At 35.7% G+C, this 22,244-nt stretch overlaps 1 protein-coding gene across 6 annotated transcripts in view; it reads right to left on the minus strand.

Moving 5' to 3' along the window:
• Positions 1-22,244, minus strand: part of Csmd3 (CUB and Sushi multiple domains 3) — a 1,196,994-nt gene that overhangs the window by 302,404 nt on the left and 872,346 nt on the right. For all 6 annotated transcript variants that reach the window (XM_029469822.1, XM_021183659.2, XM_029469819.1 and 3 more), the window contains 3 exons: positions 16,561-16,752; positions 12,012-12,138; positions 9,823-10,025 (listed from right to left, as the gene is read on the minus strand). In XM_029469822.1, coding sequence (XP_029325682.1) covers positions 9,823-10,025; positions 12,012-12,138; positions 16,561-16,752 — 522 coding nt within the window. The remainder of the gene's footprint in view (positions 1-9,822; positions 10,026-12,011; positions 12,139-16,560; positions 16,753-22,244) is intronic.

The raw sequence follows: 22,244 nt of genomic DNA on the forward strand, positions 1-22,244 counted from the left end.
AGAGGAGAGGAGAGGAGAGGAGAGGAGAGGAGAGGAGAGGAGAGGAGAGGAGAGGAAAGGAGAGGAAAGGAGAGGAGAGAGAAAAGACCATGAGGAGAGAAAGGTGTAAGGGACCACATGGAGAGACCAGGATAATTTGCCCTGAGGTCACTGTGAGAGAATAGCCATGAGACATGTGAACCATAATGATCTAGGGCAAGAGCAGATGGCAAGCAATGAAACATTTTATTGTGTAGTGGGTATCCTAGTATGTTTAAAATAGCTCAGAACATACCCAGATTAATGCTGCATCTTATTAATAAATATACTAAGTCTCTGTGTCATTTATCTGGGAACTAAAATATCTGCAGCATAGCATAGAAATACCCTGCATATATTCTGGAAGAAAGAGGATGGCGGTAAAACCACAAAGAATTACAATTTCATCATATCTTGACAATTTGGTTCCCAGCTGGTGGTGTTACTTAAAGGAAGTGCTGGAATCTTTAGTGGGTGAGCTGTACTTGAAAGATATATGTTGCTGAATGCATGTCTTTGGGGATATATCTTGCCAAGGTCCCCTCTTTCATTAATTATTTGTTTCTTGTCTGCCATGAGTTAAAGGCATTGCTCTGTCCCACAATTCTTATTGTTATATCCTGTTCAAGAACAATGGGCCAGGCAATTGGAGATTAAATCTTTCTAGAGCATATTTAATTTAACATTTCACTAATTTAATTTTTAAGGTTTTATTTATTTTATTTGCATGAATGTTTTGCCTGCATGCTTGTAAATTAAAACCTGCCCATGGCAGTCAGAAGTTGTTGACTTCCCCTGGAACTATTGTTAGAGCAACCATGTGCAATCTGAGAATTGAACTCGGGACCTCTGCAAGAATAAGTATTGATCTTAACCACTGAGCTTACTCTTTAATCCCTATATCAATTCGTCCTTTTACAGGCAAATTATCAGTGAATGTTTGATAGTAAAATATATTTATAAATTATTCTAAAACATATATATATATATATATACACACACAAATGTAGCGATATAAGGGATTATGTTTTTTTTCATATACCATATGTAGTAAATTAACTAGGTTGATAAATAGTAATAAAACAACTATTCGAAATTCATTTCTTGCTATCTTTGGAAATTTTTTTTTAACATTGTCTAGGTAAGTTTGTGAAACATCATTGGACATTACTGTGTGGTCTTTTCACAGTAGCCATTTCAGCTGAACTCACTTTTCTTATAGACTTCTTCACAGCTATCAATATAATTAAAAGTTTATATGATATATATCTTCGCTATTATTTATATATATACATACATATATATGCATATATATATATATCTTATGAATCATATTACTATCGAAAGACATACTACAATGTAGTAAGAACATTTTGTAATAAAATAATCCATTTGTAACTCACACTGTGAAATAAATATCAAACATACTCACAATGCAATGAAATTTATAAGTCTACAACTCAACTATTAGTCTTTGTTCCTATATACTTTAAGAATAGACTTTCAATGAATTCTGCAAATCACAGCCTGGAAACTTTTGGGTAGATTCCATAGTACAGTATAGCCTATGGCATGAATTGTTGTCACACAAAACTGGCTCTCAGGGCAATGGTATCAAATACCTTTGCTACTACCATCCACGATCAGTATGGGTTACAGAGTACATATCTGAGAAAATGTAAGTTTATCTATAAATATCCTACATTCTGAGAAGGGAGTGTGTAAAAGAGGGAAGGCATCTGAAAGAGGTTGAAAAAATAAATACTGATAAAAGTATTTGGCTTTTAGCTTTAGTCTTGTGCTATAAATACTCTAAGTGCTGCAAACATAGGCCACATACTATCAGAAAGGTTAAATACAGAACAGAGACCTAAAACATTATAGTGTATCTCATTTTAACTGCAAAGTTATGAAGATACTTCATTAAGAATGAAAAATACAGGACAAACACTGAACTGGTCACTGTTCTTGAATAAATATAAACTACAAATATCAGGAGCAACAGAGGACACATAACAATTATAATACAACCTGTTCATAGTGCCAGCACAGGCTAAATATAGTGACTAATTCTGCTTATACGTTTTTGTATACTAGAAGTGATGTGGAGCTAGACTTTGAAAATGGCTATGAGTTTATTGCTTTTTGAATATAGGTATAAACTTTCCAACAATATTGAAGAGACTTTGCAAAATAAAAAATAATAAAAAAAAGAGTAGTGATGGACTATATCCTCTATTTCCAGGGTACTGGAGACAGATGAATTATACAAATAAATGTGGGACCATGAGGCTAATAGGTTATTTGTGTACAGTGATGGGTAATACTGGGTGTCACCTTGACACACCTGGGAAGAGGAAACCACAGTTGAAGTACTGCCCCTATCTGATTGACCTGGGTACATATCTGTGGGTCATTTTAATGACTCCTAATTAATGGAGTAGGCTTCAGCCCACTGTGGATAGAACCATTTCTAGGCAAGTGGGTCTATTCTTATAGGAAAGAGAGCTGAACAAGCCATGGGAACAAGACAATAAGTGGCATTTCTCCATGGTCAGCTTCTTCCTTGGTTCCTCTGCGAGTTTTTGCTTTGACTATCCTCAGTGATGTAGTGCAACATGTAAGCTTTTTGTGGTAAGAGCAGGACACACAGGTTGAAATCTGTCAGTGTCTTAAATCACAGGAACAGAAAGCAAATTACAGCCGGTACATAATGCAGAGGTTTTACATCTAATAACAGAATTTTTCAGCTTCAAACTGAACTCAAAGCATTAAATAGTTTTAAACAGTAAAGTGATATGCAGGTTTTACTTCTGACAGCCAGCCAGCCAGAATTGTGGAGAAAAATATGGAGGGATAATGAAGTGAATGGCTAGTTGACTGTCACCCAGTGTTTGAAACAATAATGAGGACAGGAACAAAGGCAATGGTGTCATGCAGTCCTTAAAGGCTGCCAGACTTCAACCTATCCTAGTGAAGCCATCTATTTCTTTGAGAATTTTCAACAGTAGAAGTTATGAGCCTTAGTGTTTTGTATTACCCAGCAGGTACTGATTCTTAATGGAGAGGTCAAAGAATGAAGAACAGAGAAAATGCTCTGTCAAAATTAACTATTCTGTGGGCAAATGACAGCATGATACCTCCCTGTAGAACTGAAGTGGAACAAGACAGGCAGATTACAAATTTAAGTAGGGGATATAGAGGCTGACCTGCTGAGAAGCCAGGACAGGGTTTAGGACAGCATGAGGTGGCAGTGTCAGACTTAAGTAGCTCTGATTAAGCAGAAGTGCCTTGCAGATTATAACACCAAGAGGCAAAGCGACAGAATCTACAAAGTATGAACAGATCATGAAATAGAAGCTGTGAGGCTGCTGATGGTGGCTTGGTGAAGACTCTAAAGTTGCTATGCAACCTGCATTTCAGTTAAATTCACATTATACTGAGTATTGTGAAATGAATTTCACTGGTTATGTTTTTTGTGAAGACATTTCCTGTTTGTCTCTCTCATTCTTTTTTACTTATTAATCTAAATTCAAATGTTTAAAATCATTTTATTGTATATATTATGCTAAACATCTTACATGTGCTCTAATCTATCACCCCATCTCCCACTAATTCTTTCAGTAGATAATTAATGAGACGAACAAGCTTATTTCTCTAAGTCAGCTGGATAATTTCAAAAAATAACTTAGAAAATGTGAAGACTATTCTTTGCTGTCAACTTGATTATATCTGGAATGAACTGCAATTCAGAACTGGAGGGCACACTTGTGAAATATTATCTGCTAGGTTTGAAGTGGGTGAATGCACGTCTAATCTAGAACTTTGAGGTAGGAAACCACACATCTTTGATCTGGATCTTGAGGTAGGAAGACATACCTTTAATATAGGCCATACCTTCAAGTGGAATTCTATATAAGGACACAGAAGAGGGAAGCTTTGGCTTATTACCTGTTTGCCATTGACTTGCTAGAACATCCATTCCTCTACTGGAACCTACCTCTTTGGTTTCTAGCATATTCATACTGAAGTCCCGCTGCTAGCAAACATTGTTGGATTAGCTGAACTGCAGTCTGTAAGTCATTCCATACATATATAATCATTCCACGTGTTCTGTGACTATAAAGAAAACTGACTAGTACAGCAGATGGGATTTGTCTGTTACTTTTGTAGTGTGGATGTAAGTTACTTGACCTTTGGTTTTTTGTTTGTTTGTTTGTTTGTTTGTTTGTTTGAGACAGGGTTTCTCTGTGTAGTCCTGGCTGCCCTGGTAATCACTCTGTAGATCAGGCTGGTCTCAAACTCAGAAATCTGCCTGTCTCTGCCTCCCAAGTGCTGGGATTAAAGGCATGCACCACCATGCCTGGCTTGACCTTTGTTTTATCAGCAAATATTTCTCACTTGGAGTGGCCCTGTGCTAGGCCCTAAAGATAACAGTAATTAAAACAGATGTATTAATTTTAATCTAGGACAGGAATGACAGAATCTGTCCTCAAGAGTGATTTGTGACTAGAATGAATCTGAAGCTTCTTGTTTTAGCTAGATGTCACGTGTACATTCTCTGTTCCTTCTTTTATATAAAATAATATCTTAAATGTGCACAAAAATTATTGGATATCTATAACCTTTATATTTTTTTAAAAATAACTTCATGGTTTCTCTCTGTACTAGTATTACCATTATACCTATGAAAGTTATAAATATTTTGATAGCATAAGATAAAATTTTTCTTTTTTAATAAGCTAATTATAGGAAGCTAGATCTAAAACACAGTCAAAACTGTCAATCAGTAGCCACAGAACACTTATGTGGGAGATTTCAGTCCTATATAACAGGTGCATGGAAATCACTTCTGTTTGACAGCTTTTGCTTTTTATTTAGAATCAGAAAGCACCCAAAGCAAGGAAAGAATGGAAGCTCATTAAAAACCTGACTAAAATATGAATTATGATTTTCGTTTTTTTCCAGTATGCATTTTACTTTAACCAGTGACTAGCAAATACAGAAGTGGATGCTCATAGTCATCTTTAGGATGGAATACAGGGCCCCCAATGAAGAAGCTAGAGAAAGCACCCAAGGAACTGAAGGGGTGTGCAACCCTATAGGTGGAACAACAATATGAACTAACCAGTATCCCCCAGAGCTTGTGTCTCTAGCTGCATATGTAGCAGAAGATGGTCTAGTCGGCCATCATTGGGAAGAGAGGCCCCTTGGTATTGCAAACTTTATATGCCTCAGTACAGGGGAATGCCAGGGTCAAGAAGTAGGAGGGGGTGGGTAGGGGAATTATGATTTTCTAAACTTCCTTGGTTTAGAATTTTTCAAACATAATTTTAGAGACTTTTCTATCTGAAAAATTAAAAAAAATACCTTGGGCATTACTGCCCCTACCAAAACTGTTTTACATAGATATTTAGGTAAACAAAAAATTCATAATATATTTACTACAGTAAAAATGATAATTAAAAGCTCTCTAGGAAAGTTAATTGCTGAATAAATTATTCTGATCTTTATTTGAAAACATGACATCTAGGGGAATCCTAAGAGACATTTTATCCAAGAAGGAATATTAATGCTAAAGTGCAAGGAAAAATTTAAGTACAATATATCAGAAGTAACTTTTAAGGAGAAGGAACATTTGATGACTAAAAATCAGGGGCAGCAGTTTCCATAGTGTGTAAGTGTGTGAGTATGTGTGTGTGTGTGTAAGTGTGTGTGTGTGTGTACATGTATATGTGTCTATATGATGTGTGTGTGTGTAGATTTACTTGAACAAAGGGAAGATACATTTGGAGACCTTGAGAGGAATATTATGCTTAATGTGTGGTCCTTAGCATACTTTACTAGGATGAGTACATGGGTGGAAGGCATAAATAGATTTCTTGGAAAGAAGAATTTAAATGGACTTTGGAGTGGCCAACTGTCACCTGCAAGCTAACTTTGTCTATACTGATGGATACTTAGCCCGGTAGTTCATTCACATCCCTGCTAATACCACTTGCTTTATTTGACAATTACTTGTTGTTTACTACAATTCCTATTCTCTACTTCTCTGTCTGCTCACAGGGTTGCGTGTTAGACTTTATGTCAACGGAATTCAAGGAAGGGTCATTTGAGAAGAAATCTCAATTGAGAAAATGCCTCCGTAGGATTGCCAAGTAGACATGATTATAGGACACTTTTCTGGATTTATGTTTGATATGGGATGGATCTGTACATTGTAGATGGAGCCACCACTGGGGTGCTTCTCGAGGGGTGTATGAGAAATCAGGATAGGCAAGCCTGGAAGCAGCACACCCCATGGCCTCTGCTTTATTTAGTTCCTTCCTCCAAAGCCCTGGCCTACTGAGCAACTGCCCTGACTTGTTTCAGTGCTGGAATGTGACTAAAGAGTTGTAAGCTGAAATAAACCCTTTCATCTTCAATTTCTTTTAGGACTGGGTGTTTTATTATACTAATAGAAAGCCTAACTAAAACACATTGTAAAAAGGCAAAAGTCCTTTTCCAACAGGCAAGTACGAACTTTTCCTTTGCTTCATTCCTTCTCACTGTTCAAATTGTCCTTAATACCATTCTTTGAGTACAGGGTTCCCTTTGGTGGAGTGTTTTAATCATGATCAAGATGACAAATTAACTAAGCTATATTATATTATAATGCAAATGTACAGTTAATTTTTCTCTAACACATAATACATATTCAATATCTGTATATACATGTATACATGTCACTATATATCTGCAATAATTTAAATGTTGCATATATCTTTTCAATAATGATACAATAGTGATAACTGTTAAGCATTTTCAATTTATCAGGCTTGATATTCATCTACCTTCAGACACAAGTGGATTATGTTCTAGATTTCTGGTAGTTATATGACTGTTAATAAACCAGTTGACCTTCCAGCCTCTGTGTACTTATCTATGAAGTGTATGCTAGCAGATATTTTTTACAGATGTGTTGGGATCAAATAAAATGTTGTACATAAAAGCAAAATTGAGGGATCTTGGCGATAATTAAGACATCATGCATGAAAATAACTACCTTTTTATTTTAGAAGCTCAGTAAACATATGCAATATTACAAAAGGTGTTCAGGAGAGAATTTTGCATTAATTGATTGTATCTAAGATATACTTATGAACTGGGTGACTACAGTAAGTATATTGGAATATTCATGCAGTAGTGTACATTTCTGATCATCTATTATAAAGGAAGATTTTTTGAGACTTCTAAAAGTTGAATATGACCTACAAATACAACACATATGAAAAATAAGCCATTCATTTTACAAACATTTATAAAAAACCCCTAGGAATGAATTAAAACTAGATGGGCTTTGAATTCACAGATACATATCCAAGTACATTTTACATTGTTCTATACAGAATCCCATCATGGCAGCCATTTTAAGCACTAACTGTATTACTAATGTAGAGAAACTAAAGCTGTTGCTAAACTACCATTAGAAAGAATGAAGGTTGAACACTTCTCTGTCATCTTATTCATACTTAAAAACCTTAGTAAATACAAGGAAAAATGCAAAAAATAGAATAGACCTATATGATATGAGAAATGAAAAATAAACAAACCCACAAAATGATAATTATTTGAGTGATCGTTTTGATAGAATTGGACACACTATTTCAGTGAGGCCACAGTGTAGGTGTAGGTATAGCCATGACTGCCCTTTTCTTTGGGTGTTGGAGATCTAAGTTCAAGTTCTAATACTTACAGAAAAAGTACTTTTATCTACCAAAACAACTCTCTAGTCCCTATTCTGTTTTCCTTTTCTTTTCATGAATAATAAAATATGTAATAAAATGCATAAAATATACTATGTATTTTATTATTCACCGTATATTAATTATTGTAATAATAGAATATATAATAAATTTCTATTTAATATATTAATATTATATCATTATTATGTGTAAAATATAATATTAATATTGTGATAGAATACTATTCTTCTAGTTATTTAAAAATATATAAGATAAAAATTAAAAATAAATATTCTTATGCTACATCCACTCTAGTAGCGACAAGCGTGAAAAGACTAGAAACCAGACCCAATCCTGAGGCGAAAAGTTCACGGAAACTTAGTCTCCTGAACCTTGGCATCCTGTATAATGAATGTTCCAAACCTGTCCTTGCGAATGGATCTGTGTGCTTTCTTTCAGTATTATTTTACTATAGGTGCCTCCAAGCAATGACTTACCAAATACATAAGCAAAATAGGACTTTGCTTCCTGGCTTTCACCAATGCCCTAGGTAATCCTTGAGCCGACCCTGGGCTTGGAATTCAATGAGAATGTTACCTATTCAGTGACATTCAGTATTGACTCTAGTATTGTAAGAGAGAGAGTGAAAGAAATAAGGCATTAACTATCGACTACATAGAGTTAGAAATCTCAGGGCAAGCTTAGCAAAGTAAGTTTAGAATTGTTATTAGAGTTATGTTTGGCAGACTACATTACTTATTAGTAGAAAGTCCCCCACACTATCACTTAGAATAAAAGCCAAGCTGCTTCCATATACAGGAATTTACAGTGGTATAGGAAGTAGATCAGGCTGTGGTTTTAGAGTATTGCATTATTCATGAGAAGGTTAACTAGGGGGTGGGTAGGGGAAGAAATCTCAATTGAGAAAATGCCTCCGTAGGATTGCCAAGTAGACATGATTATAGGACACTTTTCTGGATTTATGTTTGATATGGGATGGATCTGTACATTGTAGATGGAGCCACCACTGGGGTGCTTCTCGAGGGGTGTATGAGAAATCAGGATAATTAGAACCATGACTTGGGCATGAAAGCCCTTGCCCCGGGAGTGTAAAGACCTCACAACTGGCTTCTAAGAATATAGCTGACCTTAGATAGAGCTGACTTTGTCTCAGTTGTTTTATTACCCAGTTCCTGCCAGTCTTTATGTTTGCATTCCTCTATTTTGTGTAAGAGTCACAAAAGAGTTACCAGATGGTAACCTCATTGTACCTTACCAATGTGTCTCCTATCTTCCCTATTTTATTCTGTATTAAAACTCTGGTGCTCAATTTGACATTACATTCAGATACAGCACACTCCCTTGCGTCTGATTGTGTTTGTCATTTCTCACTGACAACTGCCCACCTTGATTTCTCCCAGGGATTGAGAGGGGCCAACTGAGGCCAGTCTGTGGCATTCTTTATTTCCTATTTTTTAAAAAGCCCTTTCATACAGTATGATCTTGTGTTATCCCAGGCTGATTATAATTAGTTTGAATAAACATAATGTTTCAAGTGTGGAAAATTTCACACCACATCTCATGTAATCAGTCTCAGTGAAAATGCAGGTGTACAATAGTTATATGATAATATGTTCAAGTTATCTTTCTAAGGTGTACATGAAACATAAATGAATTTTTCATTTAAAAGGTTTTCTCATTCCTAAAATATCTCATTAGGCTATTTTAAATATCCACAAAGTCATAAAAAAATCTTAGTCTGAAACACTTCTGATCTCAAGAATTTTAAATGAGGGGTGTTCAACTTATTCAAGATTGAGATATAATTACTTCTTCAATTGAACTATTTTAACACCATTATAATTTTAAGCATTATTTCTTTAGAGCTGGTAATTAATAAACAAAGTAAATTGCAGTTATTTTTCCCAAGTATATTTTGTTTCACCTTCTGTGAAACAAGAAGACCATAACTAATATTTAACATTTATAATACTGAAAAAGAAAATATAGAGGAGTAATTTTTATGGGATAATTGTACATTTCTTTTTGCTTTTGGAAATCAAACAGAAAAAAAGCTTACTTGAAAACTGAATTGCGAATCCAGATTTGCTGATATAAAAGTCCGTATCAAATTGGATAGTCACTATGTTGAGGGTGCTGTGAATTCCATCAGGAATAAGAGATCCACTAACTTCCTTTAATAGCATCTCATTTTCTGGTGGACCATCCCAAACTCGGAGTATATCATGTGAGGCTTCTGTATCGAAAGCAAGAAACTGTAGGCTGTGGGAAAGCCATACATCTTTGGTTATTTTAAATAAGGAAAAGAATCATATTAACAAAAGAATCGAACAAACATATATTTTTGCTTTGAATCTCTGCAACTCTTTTCTAAGAATAAAGAGTAAATTGTGTAATGGAAAGTATAACAAAAAAGAATGTTTTTGAACAGCAGAATATACTTCCTTAGACGAGCATTTAAGACATGATTTCAACATTATTGCAAATTACAGAAATCCTAAGTAGTCATTTTGTTCAATGTTCATAAATTTTAACTCTGGTAATAAAATAAATACTTACAAAGGACAGTCTATGTGCCAGTAACTTTGAACAAAATGCATTACTAATACTTTGTATAATCGCTGTAATGGCCTTATGGCGTAGAAACCATTTTTATCTCAGTTTTTTGGATGTTGTGAATGGAGTCTGGATATATCAAATGATTGCTGAAAGAGTATCTGTGTCACTCATTAAATTTAATTGTCTGACTTCACAGCACATGCTTTTACCGCTTGATTACATTAAAGCTGGTCTACTTTGTGCTAATCTGTATAAAATTATCATGTTATTTTTGGTTCCATTGTGAAACATGGCTAGACACTTTGTATATGATTTATGATTGATATTTAACTATCAGAACTTTCTATTTTTATATATTAATATCAAAAGCTGTTTGTTAATGAAAAGATCCCAGAGTCTTGCAAAATTAATTTTTTTGTCTAATATTTTTAACCTTAACTGAAACGATGCTGTCCTAAAGATCCAAAGGTTGAGGATAGAGGTGCCATAGGCCATTCTGAGTTCTTTGAGTTGCTTTATATTACAAAAGCAATGCAGTAGTTCATACTTCATTCAGTGAAGTTTACCACCTTGAAACATGTCTGAATTTTATTTACATCAGATAGCAAAAATTTTCAGATTGGCTTAAAGCTATTCTTCTTCTTCTTTTTTTTTAAATTGGTTATTAGAGATAAGGTTTCTCTGTGTTGCCCTGGCTGTCCTGGAACTCACTCTGTAGACCATGCTGGCCTTGAACTAAGAAATCCACCTGCCTCTGCCTCCTAAGTGCTGGGATTAAAGGTGTGTGTTACCACTGCCTAGCCTTAAAGCAATTCTTACTTTTAACATTACTGTGAATTCTAATGGACTAGTTGTTTCCTATGTTAAGGACGTGTGGTTGGTTCAGTTATTAATTTACACCCAGTTGAAGTCCTAAAAGCAAAGCTGGATTGGGAACTTATAAAAGCCATGAAACCTGACATGTGAATTTAGGAGGCATGGTTTGGAATTTATCAGGCTGCTATGACATGACGATGTGGGAACTTCCTATCAAAACTCAACAGGAAAGAGAAATCAAATATAGTTAAAGGGTCAGAAAGCAGACTCTTCAGAAATGTGCCCAAGAACAGGGAAGAGAGGAGCTGTCAAGGCCTGCATTTATTTATTTATTTATTTATTTATTTATTTATTTATTTATTTATTTATTTATTTATTTTTGGTTTTGTCGAGACAGGGTTTCTCTGTATAGCCCTGGCTGTCCTGGAACTCACTGTGTAGACCAGGCTGGCCTCGAGCTCAGAAATCTGCCTGCCTCTGTCCCCCGAGTGCTGGGATTAAAGGTGTGCGCCACCACCACCCGGCGCCTGCTGCATTTATGTTTCTCCTTCACATTACTGAGGTTGCACGGATTGTGCTCTTATCAAAATGATGGATCAAGCATCTTAAACCACTGAGAATTGACAGAGCACGAATCACAAGAAGCACCAAAACATTCTCAACCTTGGTGTCACTTTCTATCCACAGAAGCATCTTGTAGGGGTTTCAGGCTTATTCTAGCAGCCTATGAATCAGCAATGTGTGCTAATGGTATTTTTGTCATTTTACCCACACAAGGAACTTGTTTTCCTTTTCGAAGGTGAAACATATTGAACATTAGTGTTAGTGATTGATAATTATATAGCTGCTGATCAGGAGAATCGTGTAATTTACCTTACAATGTTTCCTGGATCTACTTCGATCATCCACATGCAGCGAAGGTTATTGTCATATGGAAAGGGATAGCCAGGGGACAAAATCCTTCCTGATGATTCTCCCTTGAAGCGGCCACCACATTCAGCTGGTGAGATATAGTCACATTTCAAGTCACAACTTCATACCAATCTTCCCAAGACAACCTATACATTTCTAGAAATATGTAGGTTCACAGTAAGGGAAAATAAGGATTTACCCTCAATCTTTCTTGAACATAAGTGTTTAAACTGGCTTTCTTAAAGATTTAATTGAAGCAAGAATATGAGTATAATAAAATGATATACTTTCTCTCAGATATTATGGGATAAAAAATAAACCAAATTGTGGAACAATAAAGTACACACTTAAAATCTGTAAACTTGGCTTCAAAACATTGCAAGATGTTTTGTTAAATAATAATCATGTTACAAGGGAAGCAGATGGCAAGATGCTCAGGGGTGAATAATTCATCTTGTACCCCACCTCCGAGAAAATCTTGTTCCCCCAGGTGATCTAAATTTTATTGTCCTTTCAGTCCACTTCAAATCATTTTAAACTACTTCTCTTTATAATCTCTCATGTGATCATTACTTCAGTGAAATGTAACACAGTTTTGCTTAAATGTGGCCTCAAATATTTTATAAACTTTACAGAATTAAAAAATAATTAGTCACAGAATTTTCTTAATTTTCTCTGTTTGGAGATTCCTCTGTTTTATAGTCTTCAACACTACTTGGATGTGTGAAGTGATTTTACTTTCATAAAGCAACAATGTACGAAGAGCTTTTTATACTAAAGAAAAGAGTAAGCACATGAGGAGCTGTTGGGAACTGATCCACAGGTCTCAACTCCAGAGGCAAAGGAACCCTATCCAGTGCATTGTATAGCTAACGTTTCTACAAATTATTTTTTTTTCTCCAAACTCAACAAGTACAAAAACATACTTATTTAAATATTGAAAGAAATTATATGTATTTTCTGTTCTTTGAACAGTTTCTTAAACAAATTGAAATTGTTTATGTTAATCATCATTAATATCATTATATGTATCAGAAGATGGCCTAGTCGGCCATCATTGGGAAGTAAGGCCCCTTGGTCTGCAAACTTTATATGCCCCAGTACAGGGGAACTCCAGGGCCAAGAAGTGGGAGTGGGTGGGTAGGGGAGCAGGGCGGGGGGAGGGTACAGGGAACTTTCGGGATAGCATTTGAAATGTAAATAAAGAAAATATCTAATAATAAAAAAAATAGAAAAGAAAAAGTGATCAAAATGAGAAAGTTATTTTCTCTGGTAACACCAGCATATGATAGTGTAAGTCTATGGTCTCCATATATATACAGTTGGTTCCATATATCTAGATGTGATATTACAATATTCTGATTATTACTTTAATTAAAATGTCAACTAGGCTATAGTGTTTAGTTATTTAGTGAACTGGTCTAGGTATGAATGCATTTAAAAAGTGGTTAACATCTCTAATTGGGTTATTGGAGTAACCATTTTACCCTGGATAATACATTAAGATGGGTCTCATCCTATCAGTTAAAAGGTCAAAGGAAGAAAGAAAGAAAGAAAGAAAGAAAGAAAGAAAGAAAGAAAGAAGGAAGGAGAGGAAAGGAGAGGAAAGGAGAGGAAAGGAGAGGAAAGGAGAGGAAAGGAGAGGAAAGGAGAGGAAAAGAGAGGAAAGGAGAGGAAAAGAAGGAAAGAAAAGGAAAGGAAAGGAAAGGAAAGGAAAGGAAAGGAAAGAAAAGAAAAGAAAAGAAAAGAAAAGAAAAGAAAAGAAAAGAAAAGAAAGGAAAAGAAAAGAAAAGAAAAGAAAGGAAAAAGAGACATTTCCAGGACAAAAAGAAATTTTGTCTCAAAACCAGGGCTTTAACAATTGTATCAATTTGAAAACTGTTGAATGACCCCCTACCCCACCCCACACCCTATGGGCTTGCTAACCCACACAACTGCATAAGATAATTCCTAAAAAATTAACAAGTATCTCCAGTTAGGGAAGGAGGGATTCTATTTGTTTTGCCAGTTTGGTAACTTGGACTTTATCCTCATAGAGGTATAGGAATTCTTATTTTACTGCAACTTTACAATAGGCTACATTTATATAAAAGAGTAATAATACTTAAAGAACTGTCAATGTCTGATTTTTGTTCTGAATAACTGCATTACATTGACCGATTTCTAAGGAAAGAGGTTTTTGTGGCTTTATTTCCCCATCAAAACCCAAGTCTGTAATTCAGGGAAATTAGAAACAGAAACATAAGAAGGAACTTGGAGACAGAATCTGAAGCAGTAACAAATGAGGGAGAGATTCTGCTTATAGACTTGTTCCTTATGGCTTGCTCAGTTATCTTTAAAATTCATTCTGGGACAACTGCCTCAGATGTGGTGTTGCCCTCCTTGGTCTGAGATTCCCATTTCAATAATTAATCACGAAAATGCATCTTCTTATGCCTACAGGCCAGTTTGATAAAGACAGATTTTCAAATAAGGTTTCTTCTCCCAGGTAATTCTAGTATGAGTTAAGTTTAGAAAACTAACCAGCAACATCATTATCACATTTTTTAAAAATAAAACAGTTTTCAATAGCATACAATAAGTAGTGTACATAATATACAATAGGCTCTATACATTTCCTTTTTTTCTTTTTGATTTATTGCTATGATAGGCACATATTAGTTTGAAAACAGCATTGTTATTTTATTTACCCAGTTTAAATTTTCAGTGGTTTCTTTTTTTGTATGCCATATTGCATCTTAAATTTAAATGCACCTTTCTACATTTTTAATTTAAAATTTCTAAAACAAATGTCATTTTGTGCTTTAGTTTGAAATGCACTGTTGTGATAGGACTTAACACTTGGCTCCATGTTCTTAAGACACAAACTGCCTTGTATAAAGATAAAATATAAGGTACAATAAAGGTTTTCAGAGTAATAACTATCTGTAGTTACACATAATATTTGTTTGATTAAATGCAACAAGTTTTAGAAAAATAATTGCTGAGATAATACCAAAATATTTAAGTAAAAATTTTTGTGTTTGAGCAAACATAGCCATAACAAATATTTAATCAACAGAAGAAAATTATGATTTTAGATCAGGCTGTAGAGCTATTCGTCATCAGTAAGGAGCATCATGAGAACAGAATTTCATCTTCTGGTTACCATGGTCATGCTCAGCATTAAGTGACTGTGTGCGCCTCTGTTCATAGCTCTTTAACTTGATCATCTGTCAAAATGTATATTTCTTTAAAAAGTTATCAAGTCACAGCACTGGCTTGTAAATTAATGGCATTAGTTTCTTATGAGCACAATTAATTAATATCTTTTGTGCTCACACCAGTTATCTTTCCATTTGATTAAAATAATTTTTAGAAGATGGTTTCCTGTTAGCTCAGAATACTCCAAAATATATGAATTTAATTTTAAAGACAATATGAACATCAATATTGGGAAATTGTTTACCCCAAATTCATATGCTCTCAGACAGTGAATGACTTTTTATAGCTGATTTATGGAAAACTTGTTTGTCTCATTGGCAATCAATGTTTTAATGAATCACTAAAAGTTATAAAAGGATATCTAAAACATTATACTTTTAAAAGATTAAATATGCATGGAGTTTTACACATTTAAATTAAACCCCAGGAAAGCTGTGTTTGAAAGCACATTTGTTTTTACCCCCATTGACAAGACACAATGGTTTTGCCTCCTTTTAATGCAATCTGGAGTGGCCTGGGAATCAGAGTGTTTCTGCTCCTTAGTGTACTTCTAGGGTTTGTTACACTGTTGCTTTCTTCTTATTCTGTTATTTGAAATGGAACTATTTGATCTTTTGAAGGTAGAAGACCAATGTGAAAATCAACAATATCTGTGGATATTTGGAAATTCATTCTTCCCCTCCGCTATGATAATTTGTTATCTGCCTTACAATAGAGATAAAATGATATTAAGCTAACATGCACTAGAAATGTAATGATCACTGTAGCTTCAGGTCAGGGGGAGGGGGAAATATATCTTATGTAGGCTTTCCACAGACTTTCATACTGCAATTTATTTTCACACTGTCATACATAAGGAAACAGATATATTTTCTAATATTTTTCCAAAGGAGCTTCTACACATAAAAGATGCTTTTAAAGTTACCGAGAATATCTTTTTGTTTTTAACATTCATTTTGATTCAGAAATGTATACTGATCTTTTAAAATCAAAACAAAGCTGATCAATGAGATTCAATAAAATGCACATGAGGAAAACATAACATTCTTGCAGTGAGTTAAATTTTTTATCAAAAGCAGAAATATAATAACTTCGCACAGACTACAGCAACTCTTAAAGTACACACATTGGCTAGATTAAGAAAATAACTCATATACTTCACCTTAACCTTATGGTGATTATAAGCTTTTTAACTTCTTATGAGTTCCATGTGGAGGCAACTCCTTAAAACATGAGCATTTTATGTAGTTGCATATTAATATCATCTCATAGGCATACTTTGTAAGAATTCTAAAAAGCATCCTACCAATACAGGAAGGTAGAGGGTAGTCCCAGGCCCTTCTCTCTCCAGTCATGCACTTGAGAAGGCTGCTTCCATGGAGAGTATAGCCTGGATTGCATCCATAGATGATGGTGCTGCCAGCAAAGTGACCTTGGTCACTGATCTTATATCCAAACTGTGGAATGCCTGGGTCTTCACAATGAGAAAGTTCAAAACCTAAGAGAGCAATACAAATTGCTTAAAGTGAATTTGAGGTTATATAAACATTCATTTACCCTTCAAATATGATTTCATTTTCTTTTTTTTTATTTCATTTTCTACTTGAATTACTCCTAACATGTCTAACACTATTAACATTTAATAATCTCAGAAAGCTTTTTATTTTTTATTAATTATTTTTGGTTTATCAGTGATATAGCTTATGTCTCTGGGTAATAGCACATAGTGCTAAGTTCCTGGTTGCTTCCAAGGTATTGTCATAATAACAGATTAATAAATTCATTAAAAATAATAGCTGTATTAGGTGTATTGTAATAGAAGTAGTCTGGATGATTAAATGAGAAATGTTCCTTGGAGATTTATATATTTTCATCCCTGGGCCCCATTTGTATTTGGGGTGGTTATGAAATCATTAGGAGATATAGATGTACTGGTAGAAGTGTGCCACTGAGCATGGACTTTAATGTGTGGCTACTCCTCACTTCTGTTTCTCAGTAAATACACATGCTCAGCTAGTTTATATGCCCTGCCTTCTCTTCATGATGCACTCTAGCCCTCTAGAATTACAAACCAAATAATGCCTTTGTTTCCTCAAGTTCTTTTTGCTCATGTTACTTTGTCACAGTTACCAAACCCAGACACTATTGTGGATGCCAACAAGTGATTGCTGACAGGAGCCTGATATAGTTGTCTCCCGAGAGGCTCTGCCAGTGCCTTACAAACACAGACATTCATTGATTGGACCGAGCACAGGGTCCCCAATGGAGGAGATAGAGAAAGGACCCAAAGAGCTGAAGAGGGTTGCAGCCCTATAGGAGGAACAACAACATGAACCAACCACTACCCCCAGAGCTCCCAGAGACTAAACCACCAATCAAAAAGTACACAAGGAGGGACTCAAGGCTTCAACTGCATATGTAGCATAGGATGGTCTGGTGGGACATCAATGAGAGGAGAGGCCATTGGTCTTGTGAAAGCTTGATGCCGCAGTGTACGGGAATGCCATAACAGGAAAGTGGGAGTGGTTGAATTAGGGGAAGGGATAGGGAAGTTTTCTGAGGGTAAAGAGGAAAGAGGTTTAAATTTGAAACATAAATAAAGAAAATTATCTAATAAAACAGAACAAAACGAAACAAAAGAAAACTCCAGAATCAATGAAGATACCTAAGCACAACTCTGTCCCTAAGCCTGAATCTGGGCCTTGGATGTGTACTGTCCTTTTCCAAAGTCAGTGAGCCATCTCCCCAACTCCCCAGTACTTCTTCTCTAGTTCACTTTCTCTTGCCTCTACCCTATGCTTAAATCTTAAGTATGTGTTATCCCCTATCTTGGCATAATAAATTCACTAACTTTTGTTCACAAAAAGCAAACAAACAAAAGCAACAATAAATAAATAAATAAATAAATAAATAAATAAATAAATAAATAAATAAAAGCTTTGTAGCTCGCCTTCAGGTCTCCCACCTGTGCTGGAAATAGAAACTCTGCTCTGCATCCAAACCCACACAGCCCACAGCCCAGTTGTAGCTCGACTCCCCATATTCTGACACATCTAGAATCACAGCTGAGGCCTCCAATGCTGTCCCAATACCCATTGTGACTGGGATACCTAGTAACCCAGGAAACAGATATCCTCCCCAGCCAGAGACCCTCCTGCTTTAGAGTTTGCACCTGTGCCTAGAGCAGAGCCTTTGTGCTGGATCCAAACACAGTCAACCTACACCACAATCAAATTACAGCTCCATTCCCCATGGGTTCTTATACATCCAGAAAGACAGGATCACAGGATTAAAGACTCACAGGAAGGACAGCCTCCAGTCAGAGATAGCAAGCCCAATTAGCTCCAAAGATAACCAGATGGTGAGATGCAAGTACAAATACATAAGCAACAGAAACCAATATGACCTAGAAACATCAGAGCACAGGTCTCCAACAACAGCAAGCCCTGGATACCCCAATACACCTATAAGGCAAGATTCGGATCTAAATTCTCATTTCATGAAGATGATAGAGAACTTTAAGAAGGACATGAACATCTCCCTTAAAGAAACAAAGGAGCACACAAGTAAACAAGTAGAAGCCTTTAAAGAGGTAACACATAAATCTCTTAAAGAAATACAGGAGAACAAAATAAAACAGGTGAGGAACTGAACAAAACCATACAGGATCTAAAAATTGAGATAGAAACATTAAAGAAAACACAAAGGGAGACAGCCCTGGAAATAGAAAACCTAGGAAAGAGAGCAGGAGTCACAGATGCAAGCATTACCAACAGAATACAAGAGATAGAAGAGAGAATCTTAGGTGTAGAAGATACCGTAGAAGACATCAACATAACAGTCAAGGAAAATACAAAAAGCAAAAAGTCCCTAAATCAAAACATTAAAGAAATCCAGGACAAAATGAAAAGACTGAACCTAAGCATAGCAGGTATAGAAGAGAGTGAAGATTACCGACATAACTGGCCAGCAAACACCTTCAATACAATCATAGAAGAAAACTTCCCTAACCTAAAGAAAGAGATGTCCATAAACGTCTAAAAAGTCTGCAGAACACCAAAAAGATGGAACCAGAACAGAAATTCCTCCCGTCACATAATAATTAAAACAAGTGCACAGAACAAAGAGAGAATATTGAAAGCAATGAGTAGAAAGGGTCAAGTAACATATAAAGGTAGACCTATCAGAATTACATCAAAAGTCTCAACAGAGACTCTAAAAGCCAGAAGATCTTGTACAGATGTCCTACATACCTTAAGAGAACCCAAATGCCAGCCCAGGCTACTATGCCCAGCAAAACTTTCAATTACCATAGATGGAGAAATCGAGGTTTTCCAAGACAAAACCAAACTTAATATCTTTCCACTAATTCAGCCCTACAGAGGATAATAGAATGAAAAGTGCAACACAAGGAGGGAAACTACACTCAAGAATGAGCAAGAAATTAATCTTTTCACAACAAACTGAGAAGTGAAACACACAAAAATAATTCTGCCTCCAATAGTAAAGTATAAAAGGAAGCAACATTTATTGGTCCCTAATATCTCTCAAAATCAATGGACTCAATTCCCCAATAAAAAGATATAGGCTAACAGACTAGATACATATACAGGACCCAGAATTTTGACACATATAGGAAACACACCAGAGTGACAAAGACAGACCCTACCTCATGTGAAAGGCTGGAAAAAATTTCCAAGCAAATCGTCTCAAGAAACAAGCTGGAGTAGTCATTCTAATACTGATTAAAATAGACTTTTAACCAAAAGTTATCAAAAAAGATGGGATCAACACTATATACTTATCAAAGAAAAAAAATCCACCAAGATGAACTCTTAATTCTGAACATTTATGCCCCAAATGAAAGGGCATGCACATTTGTAAAAGAACATTACTGAAGCTCAAAGCACACATTGAACCTCACACAATAATAGTAAGAGATTTTAACACTCCACTCTCACCAATGGATAGATTATGGAAACAGAAACTAAACAGTGACACAATGAAACTAAAAGAATGTATGGACCCAGTGGATTTAATAGATATCTACAGAACATTCATCATAAACCAAAAGAATAGAATTTCTTTTCAGAACTTAAGGTTACTTTCTCAAATATCAACCAAATAATGAGACACAAAACAAACCTCAATAGATATAAGAACACTAAATAAGTTCCATGTACTCTATTGGACTGCCACGGACTAATGCTGGTCTTCAATAACAACAAAAACAACAGAAAGCCCATATAACATGTAGAAGCTGAACAACTATCTACACAAAGATAAGTTGGTCATGGAAGAAATAAGAAAATTAAAGACTGATCAACAGAAGAATGGATACAGAAAATGTGGAACATTTTTACAATGGAGTACTACTAGCCTATTAAAAACAATGACTTCATGAAATTCGCAAGCAAAATGAATGGAACTTGAAAATATCATCCTGACTGAGGTAACTTAGGAGGAAGGTAGACCGCTTTGTGGAAGTCCTGCCTTGAGTGGGGAACACTATCATGTGGGAAGTGCAGGGAGAGGAAATCCTGGGAGAGAAGGAGGAGGAAGTATGTGGTGTGGGAGGGGATGGAAGAGAGATACAGATGGTCAGGAAATTGGATAAAAATATTTAGCAGGGGGGATGAGGAACTGAGGATAGCCACTGGAGGATCCCAGACACCAGGGAAATGAAGTGCTCCAAGGACCCAACAGGGATGACTTTAACTGAAATACTCAGAGAAGGGGGAGATAAAACCTGTAGAGACCACTTCCAGTAGATAGGCATGGCCCCTGTCAAGGGGCAGGGGCACCCACCCATCTCAAAGTTTTTAACCAGAAATGTTCCTGTCCAAAGGAAGAAAAAGGACAAAAAATGGAGCAGAGACTGAAGGAATACCATCTGGGGACTGTCCCACCTGGGGATCCATCCTGTCTGCAGACACCAAACCCCACACTGTTGCTTTGATCGAGAGACACTTATTGACAGAAACCTGTTGATTTTTTGGGAGGTCTAGCCAGAAACTCTCAAATGTAGATGTAGATGCTTGGAACTAACCATCAGAATGAGCTCAGAGACTCCATTGGGGAAGGTGGCAGAAGAACTAGAGGAGCAGAGAGGGATTGCAACCTCATAGGAAGAACAACAATGCTTGGCCAGCTACCCAGTGCTCTCAGAAACTAGACCGCCAATCAAGGAGTGTACAGGGAGGGATTCATGGCTCCAGATACATATCTAACAGATGATGGTCTTTACTGACAGCATTGAGAGGAGAGGCTCTTGTTCCTGTGGAGGTTTGATGCTCCAGTGTTGGGAGATGCTGGAGCAGTGGGGTGAGAGAGGGTGGGTAGATGGGGTAACACACTCATAGAGGCAAAGGGGAGGGGAGAGATGGTGGATATGGAATGGGGGTTTCTGGAGGAGCAATCGGGAAGTGGGATATCATTTGAGGTGTAAACAAATGGAATGATTAATAAAAAATTAAATATGCAGTATAATAGTTTTATCTCTTGGCCTGTATAGTTCAGTGAGTCTTCAAAACTTACAAATCTTGCAAACTAAAACTTTGTATAACTTTAATTTCGTCTTTGTCAAACCCTGGTAACCATGAACCTCTAGCTTCCCTAAGTTATACCCTTTTAGCCTGAATATAATACACTATAGTTTGTGCTTGTAATTCTGACTTAACACAATACTCTCTATGTCTGTCTATATTGTCATAAATAGAATTATATTCTTTTAAAAAGTGATGATCCTCTCCTTATTGTTTTTGTACATATGATATCTATGCTATCTATTTATGTATCTGTCCATTGTTGAATATTAGGGTTCTTTACTATCCTGATTCTTGGAACTAATGCTACAATAAACATGGAGTGTAGTTATTCCTTGAGAACAAAAATAAATGATTAAACAAAAATAAATAAAAATGATAGCTGCATATATTCCCTCTTTGGATTAATTTGGTTTTTTTTTTTTTTTTTTTTTTTTTTTTTTTT

The sequence above is a fragment of the Mus caroli genome, chromosome 15, assembly GCF_900094665.2.
Source record: "Mus caroli chromosome 15, CAROLI_EIJ_v1.1, whole genome shotgun sequence".
Lineage (NCBI taxonomy): Eukaryota > Metazoa > Chordata > Mammalia > Rodentia > Muridae > Mus > Mus caroli.